Source organism: Coregonus lavaretus, assembly GCF_964263955.1.
Source record: "Coregonus lavaretus genome assembly, chromosome: 11".
Lineage (NCBI taxonomy): Eukaryota > Metazoa > Chordata > Actinopteri > Salmoniformes > Salmonidae > Coregonus > Coregonus lavaretus.
In genome coordinates this window covers 2938038-2959306 of record NC_139998.1, presented here as the reverse complement: position 1 = coordinate 2959306, position 21269 = coordinate 2938038, and the positions used below count along the sequence as shown (strand labels likewise).

General features: G+C 42.5%; 2 protein-coding genes across 3 annotated transcripts in view; both read left to right on the top strand.

The window, feature by feature from the left end:
- The window catches only part of caprin1b (cell cycle associated protein 1b), a 49337-nt gene extending 43320 nt beyond the window's left edge, over positions 1–6017 (top strand). For both annotated transcript variants that reach the window (XM_084171663.1, XM_084171662.1), the window contains 7 exons: positions 32–205; positions 510–620; positions 872–1039; positions 3763–3922; positions 4165–4374; positions 4681–4793; positions 5215–6017. In XM_084171663.1, coding sequence (XP_084027789.1) covers positions 32–205; positions 510–620; positions 872–1039; positions 3763–3922; positions 4165–4374; positions 4681–4793; positions 5215–5304 — 1026 coding nt within the window. In that variant the 3' untranslated portion in view covers positions 5305–6017. The remainder of the gene's footprint in view (positions 1–31; positions 206–509; positions 621–871; positions 1040–3762; positions 3923–4164; positions 4375–4680; positions 4794–5214) is intronic.
- Positions 6018–8401: 2384 nt separating this feature from the next.
- nat10 (N-acetyltransferase 10) overlaps positions 8402–21269 on the top strand; it is a 34603-nt gene continuing 21735 nt past the window's right edge. The window contains exons 1-3 of the mRNA XM_084171151.1: positions 8402–8518; positions 8750–8871; positions 8982–9073. Of these exons, the coding sequence (XP_084027277.1) occupies positions 8758–8871; positions 8982–9073 (206 nt within the window). The 5' untranslated portion in view covers positions 8402–8518; positions 8750–8757. The remainder of the gene's footprint in view (positions 8519–8749; positions 8872–8981; positions 9074–21269) is intronic.

Below are 21269 nucleotides of genomic sequence, written 5' to 3'. Positions count from 1 at the left end.
CCATAACACTGTTTTCTACTTCCTCCCTCAGGACTCTATGCTGGAGTTTGATGGCCAGCTCATTGACCCAGCCATCGTGTCAGCCCAGCCCATGAAGCCTGCAGCTCAGAACATGGACCTTCCTCAGTTGGGCTGTCCCCCAGTCCACCCAAAATCACGCCTCTCACCACACAACACCGTCCCGGTACAGCCTGAGCCCATGCAAGTGAGTGCTGGTGTTATTAGAGGATGATGGCAGGGTATCCTTTTAATAACATAACGTTGGCCCTGTTGAAATACTTTGAAAATGCACCCTTCATTCCTTTAAGTAATCACTGATATGACTTGTCTGGATTGGCCAAAAGTATTTAGAGGAACCCTTTATCACTTACCCAATCATTTTAGATTAGTGATCACTCCAATGAGGTGAGGTCAGAGGATGCATTTGATCTATTTTAAATAGGGTACTTCTCTATGGTGAAGAGGTTAGGAATCTTGATGTCTGAATGAGTCCTCTCCTTCATCCCCAGGTTCCCATGGTGTCCCCCACGCCTGAGTCATACTCCACGCCGTGCCCCATGTTCCAGTCATCACACACGCCAGAACCACGCCCACATGCAGACTCCATCGACACCATCCAGGTAAAAAATTATAAAAGTATAATACATGCCACTTAACAAACACTTTTATCCATTAGACAGCAACTTGCAGTTGACTTGCGAGCAACTTTTAAGTTGTGGGTTAAATTCCCACAGTGATCATATACACATACAAAAAAAAAGATGGACTCACTGTGGGAATTGAATCCACAACTTTGGCGTTACTAGCGCCACACTCTTATCAACGGAGTACAGGACCACTGTATCTGATGGTACTCTTCCCCTCTCCCCAGGCGTCCATGTCCCTGTCGTCAGAGCAGCAGCAGCCCCTTCCGTCCTCGGCCCTCCCCCCTGCCTCCTCTCAGACCCAGCAGCAGGTCTTCCAGCCTGTCAACATCTCCAAACCCCCACACAGCTCCGGCATCAATGTCAATGCAGCACCATTCCAGTCCATGCAAACAGTAAGGCCTTAGTCAAAAACGCAAACACAGTCTCTCTCACACACAGACACAGAGTAAGGCCTTAGTGGGGTCATTGGAAGACACACACCTGGGGACAGATATGGGTCGTGTTCCTATGCTTAGACGTTGCTGAAGCCTGACAGATCTTACAATGCCTGGATAGGTATTTTTAAGTATCAGCTAACCACATACAGTACCAGTCAAAAGTTTGGACGCCTACTCATTCAAGCGTTTTTCTTTATTTTTACTATTTTCTTCATTGTAGTATAATAGTGAAGACATCAAAACTATGAAATAACACATATGGAATCATGTAGTAACCAAAAAAGTGTTAAACAAATCCAAATGTATTTTATGTTTTAGATTCTTCAAAGTAGACACTTGGCATTCTTTCAACCAGCTTCATGAGGTGGTCTCCTGGAATGCTTTTCCAACAGTCTTGAAGGAGTTTCCACATATGCTGAGCACTTGCTGGCTGCTTTTCCTTCACTCTGCGGTCAAACTCATCCCAAACCATCTCAATTGGGTTGAGGTCGGGGGATTGTGGAGGCCAGGTCATTTGATGCAGCACTCCATCACTCTCGATCTTGGTCAAATAGCCCTTACACAGCCTGGAGGTGTGTTATGGGTCATTGTCCTGTTAAAAAAAAAAAAAGATAGTCCCACTAAGCGCAAACCAGATGGGATGGCGTATCGCTGCAGAATGCTGTAGTAGCCATGCTGGTTAAGTGAGCCTTGAATTCTAAATAAATCACTGACAGTGTCACCAGCAAAGCACCACCACACCTCCTCCTCCATGCTTCACGGTGGGAACCACGCATTCAGAGATGTGATCACCTACTCTGCGTCTCACAAAGACATGGCGGTTGGAACCAAAAATCTCATATTTGGACCAAAGGACAGATGTCCACCGGTCTAATGTCCATTGCTCGTGTATCTTGGCCCAAGCAAGTCTCTTCTTCTTATTGGTGTCCTTTAGTAATGGTTTCTTTGCAGAAATTCGACCATGAAGGCCTGATTCACGCAGTCTCCTCTGAACAGTTGATGTTGAGATGTGTCTGTTACTTGAACTCTGTGAAACATTTATTTGGGCTACAATTTCTGAGGTGCAGTTAACCTCTGCAGCAGAGGTAACTCTGGGTCTTCCTTTCCTGTGGTGGTCCACATGAGAGCCAGTTTCATCATAGCGCTTGATGGTTTTTGCAACTGCACTTGAAGAAACTTTAAAAGTTCTTGAAATTTCCCAGATTGACTGACCTTCATGTCTTGAAGTAATAATGGACTGTCATTTCTCTTTGCTTATTTGAGCTGTTCTTGCCATAATATGGACTTTGTCTTTTACCAAATAGGGCTATCTTCTGTATACCACCCCTACCTTGTCAAAACACAACTGATTTGCTCAAACGCATAAAGAAGGAAAGAAATTCCACAAATTAACTTTTTACAAGGCACACCTGTTAATTGAAATGCATTCCAGGTGACTACCTCATGAAGCTGGTTGAGAGAATGCCAAGAGTGTGCAAAGCTGTCAAGGCAAAGGGTGCCTACTTTGAAGAATCTCAAATATAAAATATATTTTGATTTGTTTAACACTTCTTTGGTTACTACATGATTCCATATGTGTTATTTCATAGTTTTGATGTCTTCACTATTATTCTCCAATGTAGAAAATAGTAAAATAAAGAAAATCCCTGGAATGAGTAGGTGTGTCCAAACTTTTGACGTACTGTATGTTATAGCCATTTTTCTGTCGATCACGTGGCACGCTACCATTGGTTGTTGCGTTGCCTTCACTGTGGAACGTGCCCTCAATCAACCCTGCTTAAAGGGGCAATCTGCAGTTGCTACATCAACTGTCTCACCCCATCAGAACCAAAAATATAAGATATTTTTACTCAAATATTTGTAAACATTGCAAGTGTAAACAAACACTGTATAGCCTCAAAACATGGTTAAAAACTATCATTTTGAAATCATGGATGGTCAGTCCTTGCATCTTTAGCTCTATGAATTTCTGAGTGGTAACATCACTCCAGGCCCATCCCTCAACTTCAAATCAAATTGTATTTGTCACATGCGCCGAATACAACCGGCGTAGACCTTACTGTGAAGTGCTTACTTACAAGCCCTTAAACAACAATACCAGTTTTAAGACAAATAAGAATTAAGAAAATATTTACTAAATAAAGTGAAACAAATAAAAAAGAACAACAAGAGGCTATATACAGGGGGTACCGGTACCGAGTCAATGTGCAGGAGTACAGGTTAGTCAAGGTAATTCTTACCAAAACCGAGGTGGGGTTCCACTTTTGTTATTGTTTCAACTGCGGATTGGCCCTTTCATGACAATGCTTATAGTGCAGTATCTCTGTTTACTACTACTGCCGGCACTCACATGCAACCTAACTGGAAGGATTTAACTGGGATTCTTACAGCACTCAAAACCATTCTTTGATTTTATTTGGCCACAGGAAAAATGCGGGGGGGGGGGGGGAACAAGGTATGGTTTACATAATACTGAACTAGGGACACTGCAGTGTAGATTTGATTCCTCCGTTTAAGTGGCAGGGATACTATTGGGCTGAAACACAAATCCCAGATTGTAGCTTTAACTCTTGATAAGCCTGTGAGTGACAATTGTTCCTTGTTCCAAGTCTTGTTAAACCAGACTGAACACACCGCTCACCATTCTTTTAACCAGGCTACCTTGTCCCCCCCCCCAGGTGTTCAACCTCAATGCCCCTGTCCCGCCGGCCAATGAGGCGGAAGCCTTGACCCAGGCCAGCCAATACCAGAACAGCTACAGCCAGCAGGGTTTCAGCAGCCAATCACAGCAGCTCGGTGTGGAGCAGACCGAGATGCAGACGGAACAGCTGCAGTCTGGTGAGCTAGCAGGGCTGGAGCAGATTTTTACCCTTGTCATACTACCGAGCAAAACCAAGTTGAGCCGTACCCCACTGGCCTGGTTATGCATTTACCAAAGTGCTACTGGAACTGTCCAGAAAAGGGCAATGTGAACAGGTTGAACAGCACTAGATGGTGTGAAAAGGATATTTCACTAACTGTATTATGACTGTTTGTCTTAAAAGGGCCATTTTACTCAAACGATGTTTCCCTGTCTGTAGTGGTTGGTGCCTTCCACTCCCAGGACCCATCCCTGCCCAGCCAGGCCCTGTCCCAGGGGCAGCAGCCCGGCCAGCAGGGTCCAGGGTTCGTCCCTGGGGCTGGTCGCCAGGCCCAGTCCTTCTACAACAGCAGAGGCATGACCCGCGGAGGTCCCCGTAATGCCCGCGGCATGGTCAACGGATACAGAGGCCCCTCCAACGGATTCAGAGGTACAGTAGCCTGACCTGTCCTTTACAAACTAACTTGTGCAGGGCCACACATCAGCCTCAAGATACACTAGAGCTTTCTTGTCTATAGTGTAGTTAGTTAAATAGATCGATTGAGCTGAGTGTTGTGTATGGGAGAAAGCCTACATCTATCGGATTTGATCTCAATTCGTTTGAGATTTGATAAGACATGCTTGTTGCACACATTGGTGTCATCATGGTCTTGTTGCTGTTTGATAAGCGAAAGAAACAATCTATGCTTTTTTTCTGAATGACTGCGTCTAACTGGAGTGTAATAATCCCTTCCAGGTGGATATGACGGTTACCGGCCTCCCTTCGCCAACACTCCAAACTCTGGATATCAACAGGCTCAGTTCAACAACCCTCGGGACTACTCCAATGGTGGCAACTACCAGCGGGGGGTAAATAACCTTTTGACCTTATCCATGGCACAGGGTTGGAGGAGGGCTGTTGAGCTAACATGCTCAGGGCCGGTTTCCCGGACACAGATTAAGCCCTGGATTTAAAAGCACTTTCAATTGGGGGAGTTTCTCCATTGAGCATTAGTTTTCAAATTCAAGAGTAGGCTTAATCTGGGTCCGGGAAGTTGGCCCTCAAAGAAGTCCTTCCCCATACCATGGGGGATCTTGGATGGTCTCATTATCTGTTTGGCATCTATAGGAGTTGTTGCATTACATGTTAGTATTGTTTTGTGGGCCTAAGTTTGCCCTCTCCTTGCCTTAATATTGGATGGTCTCCTTTTATTTGTTAGGAATCTATATAGGAGTATTCTATAAGGAACGGTTAGTAGTAATGTTTTGTCTGTCTTTTTCCCTGCTTCAGGATGGTTATAATCAGAACTACAAGCGTGGCGCAGGCCAGGGATCCAGAGGGGTGTCTCGAGGAGGCAATGCCCAGGCCATGAGGTCCTGATCGGGCCTGTGTTTGACTGTCTGACTGTCCCAATTCACCCTTTCTCCTTGGCCCTAACATTTCAATGTTTGCAGATCTAAAACGTCTGGTACGTATAACAGTGTAGTGGTGGACCTATTTACTTGGTTACCTTTTTCCTGGGTGGGGCAAATTGAAGGGTCAGGGCCGGGGGGGGGGGGGGAGGGGAGGGGGGGGGTGGAAGGAACGACTGGAACAGGTTTTGACTGACAACTTTCCAGGCCACACTAAACATTCAAGATATCCAGAATGCATTTTGCCCCCATCTCACTTTTATTTGTCCTTTTTGTTTCTCATCAGTGGTATTTCTCCTGGCTTTTGGATCAAAGTAATGCCTGCTTTGATATTGAAAAAATATTGTTTTAAAATTAGTCTGAATACACAAGCCAATCTGTAAATCCTTAATGTTACGACGGTTTTAAGCAAGCCTGTGTTGGAAACAAATATTCCTGTAAACTTGAAAGATTTCATTATATATTTTTTTTTAATAAAATGAAACACAAAAATACCCTGCCACTGCTGGTCCGAGCCCCCGGGTGTATTTCTTTCTCTTGCCCAGTCCCCCCCCCCCTGTTTTTGTTTTGTTCACTTCATCTTTGCATTTTTGTTACGTTTTTAAAAGAAGCTCCCAATTCCTCAGTTTGTAAATTGATGTTGCTTCAAGAGTTTCAATAAAGATGTTGCATTACCCTTGATTTGTGGTGATTGTGTCCAGTGTCCTTTATTGCTGGGTGATGAAGGTGTAGCCAGGGCTAGACAAGATGGTTTTAACTTGTGATGGAAAGAGCTGTGTATTGCACTCTCTGTAGAAAACGACACAGTCTGAGAGGTGGGTAGGGAACACGGATGAATCAAGACTACATTTCCTATCTACGCTTCTTATTAGCTCAGAGGCTAAATTAAACAGCTTTACTATGGTGTGTTACTTGTTGAGGAAGACCTTGAAGTGGTGATTTTATTAAGTGCAGTCAAAGATTATAGATATACTGACAAGATGCATGTCTCTCCGCCCTAACAATGGGAGTCTTTGACCATAAAGCGACACTGCTGTCTAGCTCCCGCCTATCCTTTCTTTGGATTGGTGGATACATCTCATTATTGCAATCCGCTTTTGAATATTCGATGAGGGTTGTTGATTTCAACCGCCTGTATTCAAAGGAGACTGATACTATGCTACTAGCCTCATGCCATGAATATGCATAGCCATTTTTCCTCCCAAAGTCGCCGGGATGTCACATTACGAAAGTTATATTCGATCAAATTAACCTCACGTAGCAAATAAGCCATTCATTTGTTTGTTGACCACGTTCGACACCGTCATTGACCTCATTGCTTGGTGGGCGAAACAATGAAGAAACGCCACGTGCTGGAGGGAGTCAGATTTTCTGCCTAATTGGGCCTCTTTATCTTCCTCTCTGGTGATGTATAGAGATGAGGCAGTCTGGTTATAAATGATAATAACCCCTCTTTTTAGTATTGTCAGAGAGGAAGAGGCCCAATTTGGCGGAAAACCTGTCTCCCTCCAGCAGGTGGCGTTTTAATCGTTTCGCCAACCAAGCAATTCAGTTCAATGAGTGTTGAATTTGGTCAACAAAAAATGTATGGCTTATTTGCCTCATCAGTTTTATTTGATCTAATAGAAGTTTCGTAATGCTTAAGTTGTTACGAGTGTACTTAGAAGCATGACACGTGAAATCTCGGCAACTTTGAGGGAAAAAACACTTTATATCAGAGTTGTCTCGAGATGGCGATGCATATTCATGTCATGAGGCTAGTAGCATAGCATCTCTCCATTGAATACCAGGCGGTTGCAGTGTTTCCAACTCCTCAGTAAGGAAAGTAGCTATTGGCTGTCCTAAAAGTCGCTAGAAGTCGCTAAATGCCGTCATCACCTAATTTGCATAATTGGCCATATGCATGTAATTGTGATGGATGCAGTAGGACAGTGGAATAATTTCGTGGGAGAGACAAAAAGTGAGTAAAAAACACCCTACATTTACATCCAGTCCTGAATGTAAGCCAGGGCGGCTTCCTGCATGCACGATTCATTTGCAGTCTGGACAGGGAGGGGTGAACATCTCCTGCTCTGACTGCAGCTGGTAGGGACTGCTGCGCGAGGACTGGGCCGCCTGTGAGTGCTTTGGGACGTGGGTGGGGCCCGCGGCAGCACCCGGGGGGTGGGGCCCGCGGTTGCCCCCTGGCTGCTCGTTGAGCAGAGTAAGAACGATACGTGCTTTCACGTCAGTCTCCAAAAGTCTCCAATAACACCAGAAAAAGTCGCTAGATTTGTTGCTAGTCGCTTTTTTGAAAATGTTTCGCTAGAGGGGTCTGAATACTCGCTAAATATAGCGACAAAGTCGCTAAATTGGCAACACTGCCGCGGTTGACGTCAACAATCTTCATCGAATATTCAAAATGGATTGCAATAATTTCCAGAATTCTATACCAAAATTACCAATATATATATTCTTAATGTTATCATCTGGTTAAGACATTATCCATAGTGAATAACAAAAAAGAATAACGTCTTCCTGAATCATAAGATTTTTTCTGAGTGAATACAATTGCACTAGAATTGTCATTTGTATTTATATACATATTTTTGTATGTATTTAGTATTTTCTTGTTTATACCTGTGTTTTGTTTTGTTAGACATGTTTGATGTAGGGATGTAAGTTGATAATTTTGTATATTTTTTTTCTTATTTTTTTTTATCGCAATAATGAGATTTATTCACCAAGCCAAAGAAAGGATAGGCGCGAGCGAGACAGCCTGCCGTGCCGCTATGGTGGACAACGACTCCCATTGTTAGTGTGGATAGATGTATATATTGTCAGTATGTTCATAATCTTTGGTATTGTACCATCATGAATATATTTAGAAATATCAGTCATATTTTATTTATATATATTTGTAGGTTCACGTGTTTCTGCACCTCATTGCTTGTGAGTATTTTTAGTTTATTTCAGGTTTAACATTTTATCTTCAGGCATTTGGTTAGACGGCTCATGTACCTTTGTCGCATAAGTCTGACGTCATATCATGGTCCTTCAGTACCGCCGTCCCCACGTGAATTTATCGGCATGATGGCCAGCATGTAAACTAAAGTAACTGCTTCCAGAGTTTTATCGTGTTTTCATCTACATTCATTCGTTTTATTAGGATTAAACACAAGTGGGCTTACTAACTACGTCAGGTAAGAACGATATCTTAAACCAGAGAGTTGTATAACTGCTAGCTAGATAAATCATAATATAAATAATCTGTTGGATTGAAGGGATGTGATCAGCTAACTAGATGTACTGTTGTGCCGCTGCCAGGTTGTACCCAGATGCTCATTGACAGAACTATCTAGCTGTAGTACATCAGAAATAGTCCGCTTGCATAACACCCTTACTGGACCAGCCTTACTCCTTTTCGCTCTCAGGGACCATCATGGCAACATTTCGGAAGAAGATAGATAACAGGATCCGTGTCCAGATAGATAATGGCGTTTCTGAGCAGCACCGCACCATGTTCGTGGTGGTCGGGGACCATGGCAGAGACCAGGTAAAAACGTCTACTTTTACATGATTAAGACATTGATATTAGCCAAGAACTGTTTGTTTGTGTGTCACCTGTAATCATTGTTTAATTATTTTTAATTTAACTTCATCCAGGTTGTCATCCTGCACCACATGCTGTCCAAAGCCGCAGTCAGAGCCAGACCATCTGTCCTCTGGTGCTATAAGAAAGAGCTGGGCTTCAGCAGGTAAATAATACACTACACGATATACCTGAAATTACGTTTAGTGGTCTTTTTAAGGATTATTAGCCTGGTCCCAGATCTGGCCATGCTGTATTTAAGCAATAAGGCACAAAAGGCAGTGCTGTATCATTAATTAGTGATGTTACTTTTGATGCTGGAGCTCCGAGGCATGCATCGAAATCGCCAACTTCGAAACAGTGTGCCGATGCGTGTATCACTTTATCAGAAGTACGTCATCAATGACGTCCGACGCTAAATTTGCATGCTTTTTCAACCCGTGTGTCAAGTATGGGTATCTGCAGCCCAATATGGCGACCGGAGTATGGGCGAGTGGGTGTGTCGAAAGGAGTGGGTGTATGGAAAGCTAATTGGGCAGATTTGTTGCCACTCAAGACCATTTTACACGTTGATAGTAAGCCAGCTATGGAGCCAGATAGCTGCCAAAAAGTTGAATGGACGTGTCGTTAGGATTGTAAGAAAATCCATACGTAAATTGTTAGGATCGTAAGAAAAGCCGTGCGTGAAACGTAAATGTGAAATTTCATCTGTGAACATACGAAAACCATGTTACGATTACGGACTAAGATTTTAGGCTTGAACAAATCTTGTTGCAATTCTGACGTACAATAATACCTTTCAGAGTTTTGGCAGTTTCATCTCACCAACCCAAAAAACGTACACCAAACAGTCTTTGAGAAGTGCTACGCGAACAAGCGTAACATTTATTTATTTTTTATTTAAACGGTCAGGAAAACCAGAAAGAGGTATCCTGCACGTGTTCAAGTTAGGTCTCCATTCTCTATTACTCCTCAGTTGAGTTTACTTCACATTTTAGGTAGCTAATGTAATGGATTTGTTTGCCAGCGCAGGTCTAGACAGTACTAGCTGTATTATGCCTACAATAGTGAAGTTTCAATCAGCTAGGTGTATCTCTACAGCATGGGCATATCTCTGGGTGACGTGGACATCCCCATGCATGCACCTTATCAAAATATGCCTAATTCAATATTGCACCATCCCATTCTCTGGGCTCTATCTGCAACTACAACCAGTAGTATATACCAGGAATAATGAAACAGAATAATAATAATAGATGTTTGGTGAATCTATGGCTATGTGTGACCGCTGGAGTGTTTGCCACTCAAATTATTTTTTATGGAATATTTAGAATTTTCTTTCATCACTCAATCTTGCCAAAGCATATTCTGTAGGAGGGGTTAATATGAATTTAAAAATAATTTGACATGATTTATATGAACTGGGTCATGAACATATGGACTTTGAAATTATCAAGGGAGAAGTTAAATGTAGGCTAAGTCTGGCATAAGCTTATTACCACACTTTACAATAACTCTGTTGCAGTGGTCTTAGGTAGTCTCTGTATAGGCTATTCCATCCATCACGACACTGCTGCCCAGTTGAAGAGCTTGTGATCTCCATGCAGCACCATGCGCCTTCGGAAAAGCACCCCTCAGCCTCAAAAGATGCCCTTCTGGAGGCATGCAGCCATAGTCATTATACCCTAATGTAGGCCTATTTGCCTACTAGCCACTTAAAGTGCAGAGCATGCATGATGCGTGCAACCCATCATTCCAACAATTTGAAAATGTAATTAATCGATTCCAGTCAGTCAGTATGTCATCCATTCTTTCATTTGTCTGAGTTGCAATAGGAACTAAATCAAATTTATTAGCTGGTCTGCAGAGCAACTGCTGTCCCAGACATGGAGCTCTCTTTTTATACAGCTTCATCTTTTCATATCATATCTGAGCCACTATGGTTTCTTTGTCTAGCTTCTTTCCTGTCTATCCCCATGTCTGCTTGGTCTCCTTTTCATATCATATCAGAACCCCCTCTTTATCCAAACAGCTACCCTCCCTTGACCTTGAGCCACTATGGTTTCTTCTTGTGGCTATGTGTATCAGGTCACAGCGCACAAACAAGTGATAACGTTAGTTCCGTTACTACTCATATATCCACACTGCTGCGCCCTTGGAAGATAATAAAAGACAGGATGAACTGAAAAGCTGTGGTCACTCTGAGGCTCTTTGTATTGACCACCAGGTTACTTGGAAGCAACGAGAAACAACAAGAAATGGAAACAATACAGGTCTATCTGTTCCTGAAGTTTATCTCCATCCCATGTCCTTGACTACACACCCAGATCAGCTACAGGGAGCTAGAGGGAACCATCCTTTCTCAGAAGCACAGCATTTGCACTAAAGAAATGTCTCTACTATTGTTAAGCATATTATAATATATGTCATGGAAAAATACCTATGGAGCCATTTCATCATGGCTCTGTTTTAACCCTTTAATTGGTTCTTAATCCTTGGGCATATAGGCATTTCATTCTACAACATGCATAATTCATATAATTGGTTTGTTATGTTGTCTGCCCTTAAGTGAGACAGAGTAGTTAACTACAAATCTCCAACATATCCCTCCTTTGGGACTTTATAGGTCCCACATCATTAGACACAAACACTACAAATGGATATAGTGACTAATACATGAATACAAGGTTATGTAGTGACTAACATCCTTGCATTAAGGTTATATTTTCAAACAACACAGTATTCAGCTGTAAAGGGTAGCTCAGCTAATCCTTCGCAACCTGCATTCTGGCCCTGGGTCATGGCAACATTTAACATTACTTTTGGCCTTGACTTTGTTACCAGTTTTAAACACAAATTGCAGCAAAACTTCAACATGAGGATGAGCAGCAAAATCAATACAATGACTAAAACAACGGTCAGACACAGTTGCATGATCCACCCTCCAAACCCGGTATCTGGCCTAGCAAACGACTGTGGGCCTGTGTGGTTGTGTAATACAGAGAACGTCATGGGTTCAGGGTTACATGGTATCTCCACTAAGAATGGTAAGACCATTTGCATATTCAGTTTTACCCCTATGGGAACTCCCACAAGCGGTAAACCTGCTCCTACCTTAACTGGCCCCAACCCACACACCCAACACTCTTCTTGTCCAGATGTAAGATTAGCAACCATTTCTGCTCTAGATAAGAACAAATTGTCCTCATTGTTGTGAGTGCCCAGCAGGGCTCTCTTTCGATGACCATCTACTTCTGGGCCTCTACTCCGGGCTGGCGTTGGTCCCTTTCGCTCAGGACTCCTTCTACCATCCCTAGGGTCTCGGGCTCAGGCAGAGTCTCTCTCAATTTATCAACATCGGTCTGTGGAGTGTGTCGTTCTGGCAGCGTCCAAATAGGGAAGTTGAGAGACACTGCTGCAAAGACACACAGACACAGACAGAAAAAACTATGCTACGCAGTGGCGGGGCCATCTTCCTCTTCTGGGGTTGGAACTCTCCTACAGTGGGACACATGGATCCAGGTATCTCTCTCTGCTACTTTCATCGCCATCGAGGTAGTCAGCAACACCTGGTACAGGCCTCTCCACCTAGGGTCTTTCCACCTCTTTCTTCTGTAGTCTTTTACCACCACAAAGTCTCCAGGGCGTAAACAATGCTTAGATTCTCCTACTAGGTTGGGCAGAGAAGCCTTCACCCGTGAGAGTCTTAAGAACATTAAGTGAGACACAGAATGCTACTGTGCCATGTCTTCTTATCGGTCAGGAGAAGCCTTGAGATTAGGACGTGCACATTCTTGCAGCCTGCTGCAGTCCACTAGTTTCAGAGACAGGCCCCCTTTATACTTTGTACCTGTCACAGATACATTTGCACATAAAACATTCCATCTAACCCAGGGGTGTCAAACGTACGGCCCGCGGGCCGGATCAGGCCCGCAAACGGGTTTAATCCGGCCCGCGAGATGATTTTGAGGATAATTTGTTTTTGTATTTTTTTTTTTTTTGTAAAGTATAAAAATGCGCTGCAATTTTTCAATAAAATAAACTGCTGTTCCAATTGCGTCCACTGGATGGCGCAATAGCAATTGTGTTAAGCAAGCAAACTGTTTATACCGGGGCAGAGCAAGTAGGTCAAGCACGTGCAGCCAATGAGCTACTTTGTTTTGCCCGCGATATTTATTACGGCTTCTACTTTTAACATTATGTGCTTTGGCACCCTCATTGCCCCAATATGTCTCTGTCAAAAAAGAGAAAAGTGGACGCAGAGTGCAGAGTGTTCCAAGAAAAATGGTCATCCTATTTATTCACGGAATTGAATGGGAAAGCTGTATGTTTGGTGTGTTCAGAGCATGTTGCAGTGCTGAAAGAATATAACCTTCGTCGCCACTATGTGAGTCTTCATGCCGACAAATATGACAACTTTCAAGGACAGCGGAGATGAGAGAAGGTGAATGAACTGTTGGCGGGTCTGAAGAAACAGCAGTCTGTGTTTACTCACAGCCGAGACATCAGTGACGCTGCAGTGAAAGCTAGCTACCTCATTGCTAATGAAATCGCAGTGGCTTCAAAACCATTTAGTGAGGGTGAATTTGTAAAAACATGCATGATGAAGGCAGCGGAGATTGTGTGCCCTGAAAAGCGGCAGGCTTTTGCAAATATCAGCCTGACAAGAAACACAGTTGCAGACAGGATTTCCGATCTTTCAGTGGATTTGGACAGCCAGTTGAAGCAAAAAGTAAAGTCATTTATTGCGTTTTCGGTTGCAATTGATGAAAGCACGGACATTACAGATGTTGCACAACTGGCCATTTTCATCCGCGGTGTTGATGACACATTGACCGTCACCGAGGAGTTCGTGGAGTTGGTGCCGATGACCGATACAACGACAGCAGCTGATATTTTTACAGCACTCGTCGGCGCGCTGGACAGGGTCGGAGTGGACTGGTCCCGCGCTGTCAGCCTGGCTACAGATGGTGCGCCCTCAATGATCGGGAAAAAAGCAGGCGTTGTGACAAAGTTCAGAGAGAAAGTGCAATCTGCAAATGGAGGATGTGATTTTTTTGACTTTTCACTGTATTTTGCACCAGGAGGCTTTGTGTTGCAAGTCATTAAAGATGGATAACGTCATGAAGGTGGTCATCCAAACTGTTAATTTCATCCAATCCAGAAGCCTGAATCACCGTCAGTTTGACAGCCTTCTCAGAGAGAAAGACCACATCTATGGCCTGCCATACCACACTGAGGTGCTGTGCTGAGGCGTTTCTTTGATTTACGAGAAGAAATTGAACAGTTCATGGAAGAAAAGGGCAAACCAGTGTTAGAATTTCATTCCGCAGAATGGATGCAGGACCTTGCATTTATGGTGGATGTTACAGAGCACCTGAATAACTTGAACAAACAGCTGCAAGGGCGCAACAAAGTTGTCACGCAGTATTATGACAGCATACGTTCTTTCAAGTTGAAGCTGTCATTGTGGGAGACGCAACTTGCCGGTGGTGATGCAGCTCACTTCCCCTGTCTGAAAAATGTGTGCGCGACCCGACATGTGGCAGACATGAAGCGGTTCAAAGATAAAATAACGGGACTGTTACGGGAGTTTGAGCAACGCTTTCAGATTTATTTTTATGTTTTTATGTTGATGTGCTATTGTTTTTAATTGATTTTATTTGTATATTTAACCTATTCTTGACTCTGTGGTTCTTGCACTTGTTTGGGGAACAGGATTTCATTATTTTTATCTACATTTCTGCCTGAGAAATGACACCCTGATATAGTTCTGTGATCTGTGAAACAGTTCTGTTAATCACTGAGGCATTGTGTGTTTGTGTGTTCTTTGTCCTCAGAACTTTCAAATAACTTGGTGTTTTATGATTAATAGTGATGTTGTGCTTTTGGACACTGTCCTCAGGCTCCAGCTTTATGTTTATATGTTTTTATGTTGATGTGCTATTGTTTTTAATTGATTTTATTTTATTTGTATATTTAACCTATTCTTGACTCTGTGGTTCTTGCACTTGTTTGGGGAACAGGATTTCATTATTTTTATCTACATTTCTGCCTGAGAAATGACACCCTGATATAGTTCTGTGATCTGTGAAACAGTTCTGTTAATCACTGAGGCATTGTGTGTTTGTGTTCTTTTTCTTTAGAATTTTCAAATAAACTTGACGTGTTTTATGATTAATAGTGATGTTGTGCTTGTACTATTTTGGACACACTGTCCTCAGAGGCTCCAGCTTTATGTTGTATGTTGATCGTATTAAAACAAAGAAAACAATCTGAAGTTGTTGTTTTTAAGTTATATATACCATGATTTTTCCGGTCCGGCCCACTTGGGAATAGATTTTCCTCCATGTGGCCCCTGAGCTAAAATGAGTTTGACACCCCTGATCTAACCCATAACCCATTAATTACTACTGCTCATATTGTTAATACAATTTGCATATTTACCAAAAGGCCCCAGGGGACTGGTAATTCCCCCTTTGGACACATTACTCACATCGTGATTCATGTACCCAAAAAACAAAACCACACTGCCTGTTAAATCAAAATAACAAATCAAATTAGAATTACAACCCTTGATAACATCTTAACTTAATTGTATCCCATAAGATAATTCAAGGAATAGTAAAATTGACTAGCGGCAAATTTTCCTCATTCAGGGCTAGCGCTCTCTCTCTGGCCTTGTCATGGTCCGAATCACACACAGGCCTATTGCTAAATTATAAACTTCTTCCTAATCATTAGAGTTTACAAACTACATTTAAATCTCACACAATGTCTCTAGGCTCTCTAGTGAGGGTGATCAGGCCTCACCAGAAAGCCAGGTCAGAGGTCATTCAACCCCATTAAGTGAGTTTCTCTTTCCCTTTTTTTTCTGTACCTCAGACATTATGTAAAGATATTTCAAACATTTTGTGTACCAGGTTTACATTTTCTTATCAGGAGAATTTACATGTGTGCAACCAAAACTCTGACAATAGAAACACATTTCACTTGTGTGCCATTTAAGGTGTATCATTTCTAACCCGTGAAAAACCCACTAAAACCAAAATAAAAAACCCTACACAACTAACAAATATTCATAAAAGGTGTGTTGTGTGTGCTGGTGTGTGTGGTAAAACATAGGGCAAAAACAAACAAATTGCCAGGCCTTACTTAATTCTACGGACTAATCCGGATCCTCGTATACTTATAAAACTGCCGAACTACTCTTCTCAGCTCACAGACTCGGGAAACATTCCAAAAAGAGAGATAATGAAACCCCCATTCTCCTGGAAGAGAAAGTGTACATGTCGTTAACATTCACTATAGTACATCTTAATCAGCCACCCAAACGTTTTAACTACAAACAAAACATGATGAAGATAATTCCACTGTACTCCCTCAAATCATTAATTGTTTGTTTCAATCTAATTCCTCGTGACTACTCCAGAATAAGACGACATAAAATCTCTCACGAGATGAAAAACATCCAAGGTTCTCGGAGTTTGCAAGGAGTATTTTTAATTGATTACCCTTTAGACTCCATTGTCTGTAATTCTCGCAAGGATTATCCAACCCCAAAATCGGCTCCATTTCTTCCCATTTCAAATTATCCTGGTGTCGTTACTGGATCAACGACATAGGTAATAGCAGTTTCGCTTTAGATTGTGCCCCTTTCCGGTAACGTTATCATTGTAACCTATTGCATTAATTTAGTCAAAATATACATTTGTTGTTTAACAAATCTAGAACCTACAAAAGTTGGTGCTGTCCCATCAGCGTAATAGTCAAAACTACCTGCAATCCACTGTTCCACGTAACGGAAACAGATTATCGTTTTAGAATTCATTTACTGTTTGCATAAATCACTGGTGTTACGCAAACTATAGAATTGAGTAATAATAATTAGAAATTGTCAAAGAACGTTTCCGATTCAACTATTCAGACCTCTGCTTCAAATGTCCCTTACAGCCCGATATAGCCCAGCGAGCACCACTCTCTTTCACCCGCAGACTAAAACATGGCATTAGTAAAGTCTATCCACAAACCACCAATAACTAATAACATATTTGCAATCACATTATTAGAAGGCATTATTTTCAAATTCGAAATTCTCACTTCCCAATTAACTTACTTTCCTTTGTTACCTTCCCTAGTCTACCTCTCTGTGTCATTTAACCCAGAAAGCTCTCTACAATCTCTATCATACTCTACCTCTGTCTTTCCGTCCAACGTTACTTTAGCAGGTGAACAATTATTTGTAAAATTATAGTCAAAACAAACATCTATTCACAGGGAGGCCACTTTAATTACTATGTTATCTCTCGTTTCGCTGATTGTACTTTCCCAGATAATGCCTTGTGACCCTGCTCTACCAAATAGTTTACTAATATGGTGATGTTTGGAATATGAGTTTCTTCATCTTTTACGCCAATAACAGTGCATCTCTTCCTAATAGATTAACTGGAGTTTGTTCTGATACTAATATGGGTATGCAGGTAACTTTCCCTCCTGCTTCTAGTTTTACTGGAACTGTCATAGTTATTAGCTGCGTTTTGTCCCGAAGATCCTACTGTCTTTGCGTATTTGCCTGACATGGGGAGGTGAGAGGCATAATTTGGTCTTACACATGAGTAAGTTGCTCCAGTATCTATCATCATGGGTGGGCCTCTATTGTTCCCCTGAACCTGCAGCATAGGTTCTTCATCAGCCTGCATAGTTACTGCCACTAGCTGACCCTCCCCTTTAGGATTCCCTGGGCATCCCTAGTATCCCTGATTTGGTCCTCCCCACGGGTTCACTGGGCCCTGTGGAGCCTGTGTCTGAGACTGCTGCCATGCATCTGAGCTGGTGTCATTTCTTTGCCAATTACCCTGTTGTGGTTGCCTAGGCAGCCATGGATTGGTAGGACAATCCCTTTTTGTATGTCCTGATTGATGGCATCCCGGCAGACACCTGGAGGTCCTCTTGGTCCTCTTTTGGTGTGTCTGCTGCTGTGGTCGGTGCCCTTGATTCCTGGGTCTGTTTCCATTCTTTATGTTTTGCCACTGTCCAGGGGATTGTTGTGTGTACATTCACTACTGGAATGGCAGGAGCTCTTTGGCCTTGCTGTTGAGGTGGCGGTTGTGGACCTCCCTGGGTGCCATGGTGCCCTCTGGCGGCGGCGACGGAGTGATCACTGGGGCTTGTTTTCTTTTTTTGTCCTTTCTTGTCAGCCCCTCCAGCTGCATTTGTCTCAGTTTTCTCTGAATGTCTCTCCCCTTTTCGGCCTGTTTCCGTTCCTCCCTCCTGTATTTCTCCATTGCGTGGAAAACATGGTCGCAAAACTCCTTGCGTGACCTTGACGTTAGTCCCGCCACATCTTCCAATCTGCTTCTGACAGGCGTTGGCATTGCTTCCCTCAATGATGTCCTGAACAGTTATCAGTGGATCCCCCTCTGGGTCTCCCTCTGCTTCTTGTCGTCACCTCTTCAGCTGGTCGTCCAGGTAACCTGCCGGGTTCTCTTTATCCCCCCATGGTTCCCCTCTCAGTGCTTTAGAGTCTATTTTGGCTGGCTACTCTGTTCTCAGAGTTTGCCATAGCAGTGGCCTGTAATTGTCAAATGTCACTCCATCCAGCACCACACTTCGCACCGTCCGTCTAAGGCCACTCATCAGCATCATAATAATAATAATATGCCATTTAGCAGACACTTTTATCCAAAGCGACTTACAGTCATGTGTGCATACATTTTTGCGTATGGGTGGTCCCGGAGATCGAACCCACTACCCTGGCGTTACAAGTGCCATGCTCTACCAATTGAGCTACAGAGGACCATGTCCTCCATTTTGGCCAATCCCACCACCCTGGCCAGCAATGCCTTCAAGTCTCCCACCGCCAGTAGCTTCCCCATTGTTTGTTCTTCAAATGTTCTAATCCATTTTCCTGCTCCTTCATGTATGTTTGGCAGTCTAGTCACCAGGCCTTCCAGGTCCTGTGATCCCCAGGGCACATAGTGAACATGTGTCCCCTTTACCAAAATGGGATATTGAGCTCCATACTTTTCTGGCTTTTATATTGTCCTTCTGTTTCTTAATTCTCTTTTTGATTTTTCCAGGTGGGCTTGCAGTGCCTTACCTAATTCTGTTACTATAGATTTGCCTCCCGTGGCACCTTGCTGTGATAATTGTCCCTCTGTCTCACTCTGTTCTTGATCAGAGTCAGCACACTGTCTTAAGTTCTTCATCTTCCTCATTACTTGCATCCTCACTCACTTTGCCCATCATAATCTTGTTAATCTTTCCCATAATTTTCCAGTTTTGTTAACATGCCCCTCAGTCCCTCATAACAGTCTATATCTAAGTGTGGTTCTCTTCCTTTCTTTGGGGTGGAAGCCTGTGGCTTCCTTTTTTCTTCTTTAACTCTATATTCCCTGCTTTATAGTTCTTTATTATGGTATCCATTTCCTCACACGCTGCTACATCAAACGTCCCTTCCTTTGGTGATTTTGTTGCCATTTTCTGGTTCTTATTTTCCATTTATCAGAAATTTTTTCCAATCTCTTCTTTATTCAATGAGAACCTTCTCTTTATTATTTCTACTGGTGTTCCTGCCGTCTCTACTCCTTGTATTCTTGGCCTTCCTGTTCCTATTCTTATGTTTGGTTCAGTGTCTATGTTAGGGTGTAGGGTCAACGATATTTTCCTTACTGTTTTCCTTGTGCCTAATTGTTCCCTTATTATTGTGCTCTTCCCCTAGTGTCAGCCAAGGTTCAACCTGTTTATCTATTGGGATTATTATAAAATACAACCTTTTTTGATCTGCTTCAAGAGTTTCTCCAATGTTCTGTACTGTCCAATTTCTTCCTACTATTCCAGGCCAATCCACAAATGGCCACTCTTCTCTTGTCTCTGCTAAATGTATTTCTGTTAGCGATCTCAGCTGAAAGTTTTTGTATTCCTCAGTTAATGGTATCCTTCCCCCTAATATATCTTCATACTCTGCTTCTTTCCAAAAATGGGTTTTTATTCCTTGTGTGCCTCTAATTATTATTTTTACTCTTTGTTCCCTTGTTTCACTTCCCATTAAGATAACACACTCGCTCTCCTGTACCTAGGTATTATTATTATTTTGTATTCTTTGTTCCCGTATTCTATCTCAAATACATGAAAGTTATCTCATTGTCCTGTACAGAGGTATTTTCACAGTGGTCTATTTAATCTTGGGTCGCTAGACCACACCCTATTTTCCCCTATTAATATCCACATGACTATTTTCTCATATTCCTTCCCTTCTATTTTCGTAATCTAAGTCTTTCGTATCTAAATTCCTATATCTGCTTTTCCTGTCTTTCAGTATATCCACATCATATGTTATTCTTTTTATGTTTGCTGTCACTGTGTATTCTACTAATGTACATCCCTTTATCCTATATCTGAATGCCGCTGGTTCTCCTTCTAATCTTCGTATTGGCATTTCTTCCCTAACTTTCCTTTTTAGTTTTCTCTTTTATTTCTTTATATACTTGTTTATACGTTTTACGTCATTTAGCAGACGCTCTTATCCATTGCGACTTACAGTTAGTGAGTGCATACATTTTCATTCTGGCCCCCCGTGGGAAACGAAGCCACAACCCTGGCGTTGCAAGCGCCATGCTCTACCAACTGAGCTACAGGGGAAGCATATACCTGGACGGCTAGTCCATATCTCAAATTCTCCTAGCCAGATTTCTATTATTGCTATTTCCTGTGCCCACCACTGTTTCATTAATTGTGGTTTAAATATTGTCTTCTCTCCCGGTCTACGCCCCCACCTTTTAATTTCATGTACCAATTTGGGTAATATTATTTGTGCCCACCTTACTCTTAACGCTAATCCTCCTGGTAACGTACATTTTTTTCAACACTCAGTATTTCAATGAACATTCACACACCGTTTATTATTTTCCTCCTAATGCGAGATTGGGCACGACCTCTCCCCACCAGAGACCGAAGCTTCAAGCGACCTCAAATCTAGTCCCTTTCCTGATTTCATTTCCTCAACACAGAAAAGGCTATTATTCGCAGGGTTTCTTTTGTGAAAATCCAAATAAATTAAACAGATAAAATCTCCTGAAGACAAGATGACACAGCCTGAATCTGCCCCTACACCCAACCCAAATTATCTTTCAAAGTATTGTACCTCGACTAGAATCAGTTACAAACTTGGGTTCACAATCTGTTTGGGCAAAATAATGTTAGACAAATCAGTTCACCCTACCAAAATTCCTGCTGAATGCTGCTGCCTTTTCGCTCTTACAGCTGAATAATCCTAGTGCTAAATTGCCAATGTCCAAACAAAGTGAATAATGCATCCTATGGATCTGGGCTCATGCAAGTGGTGGATTACATCACTAGTATCA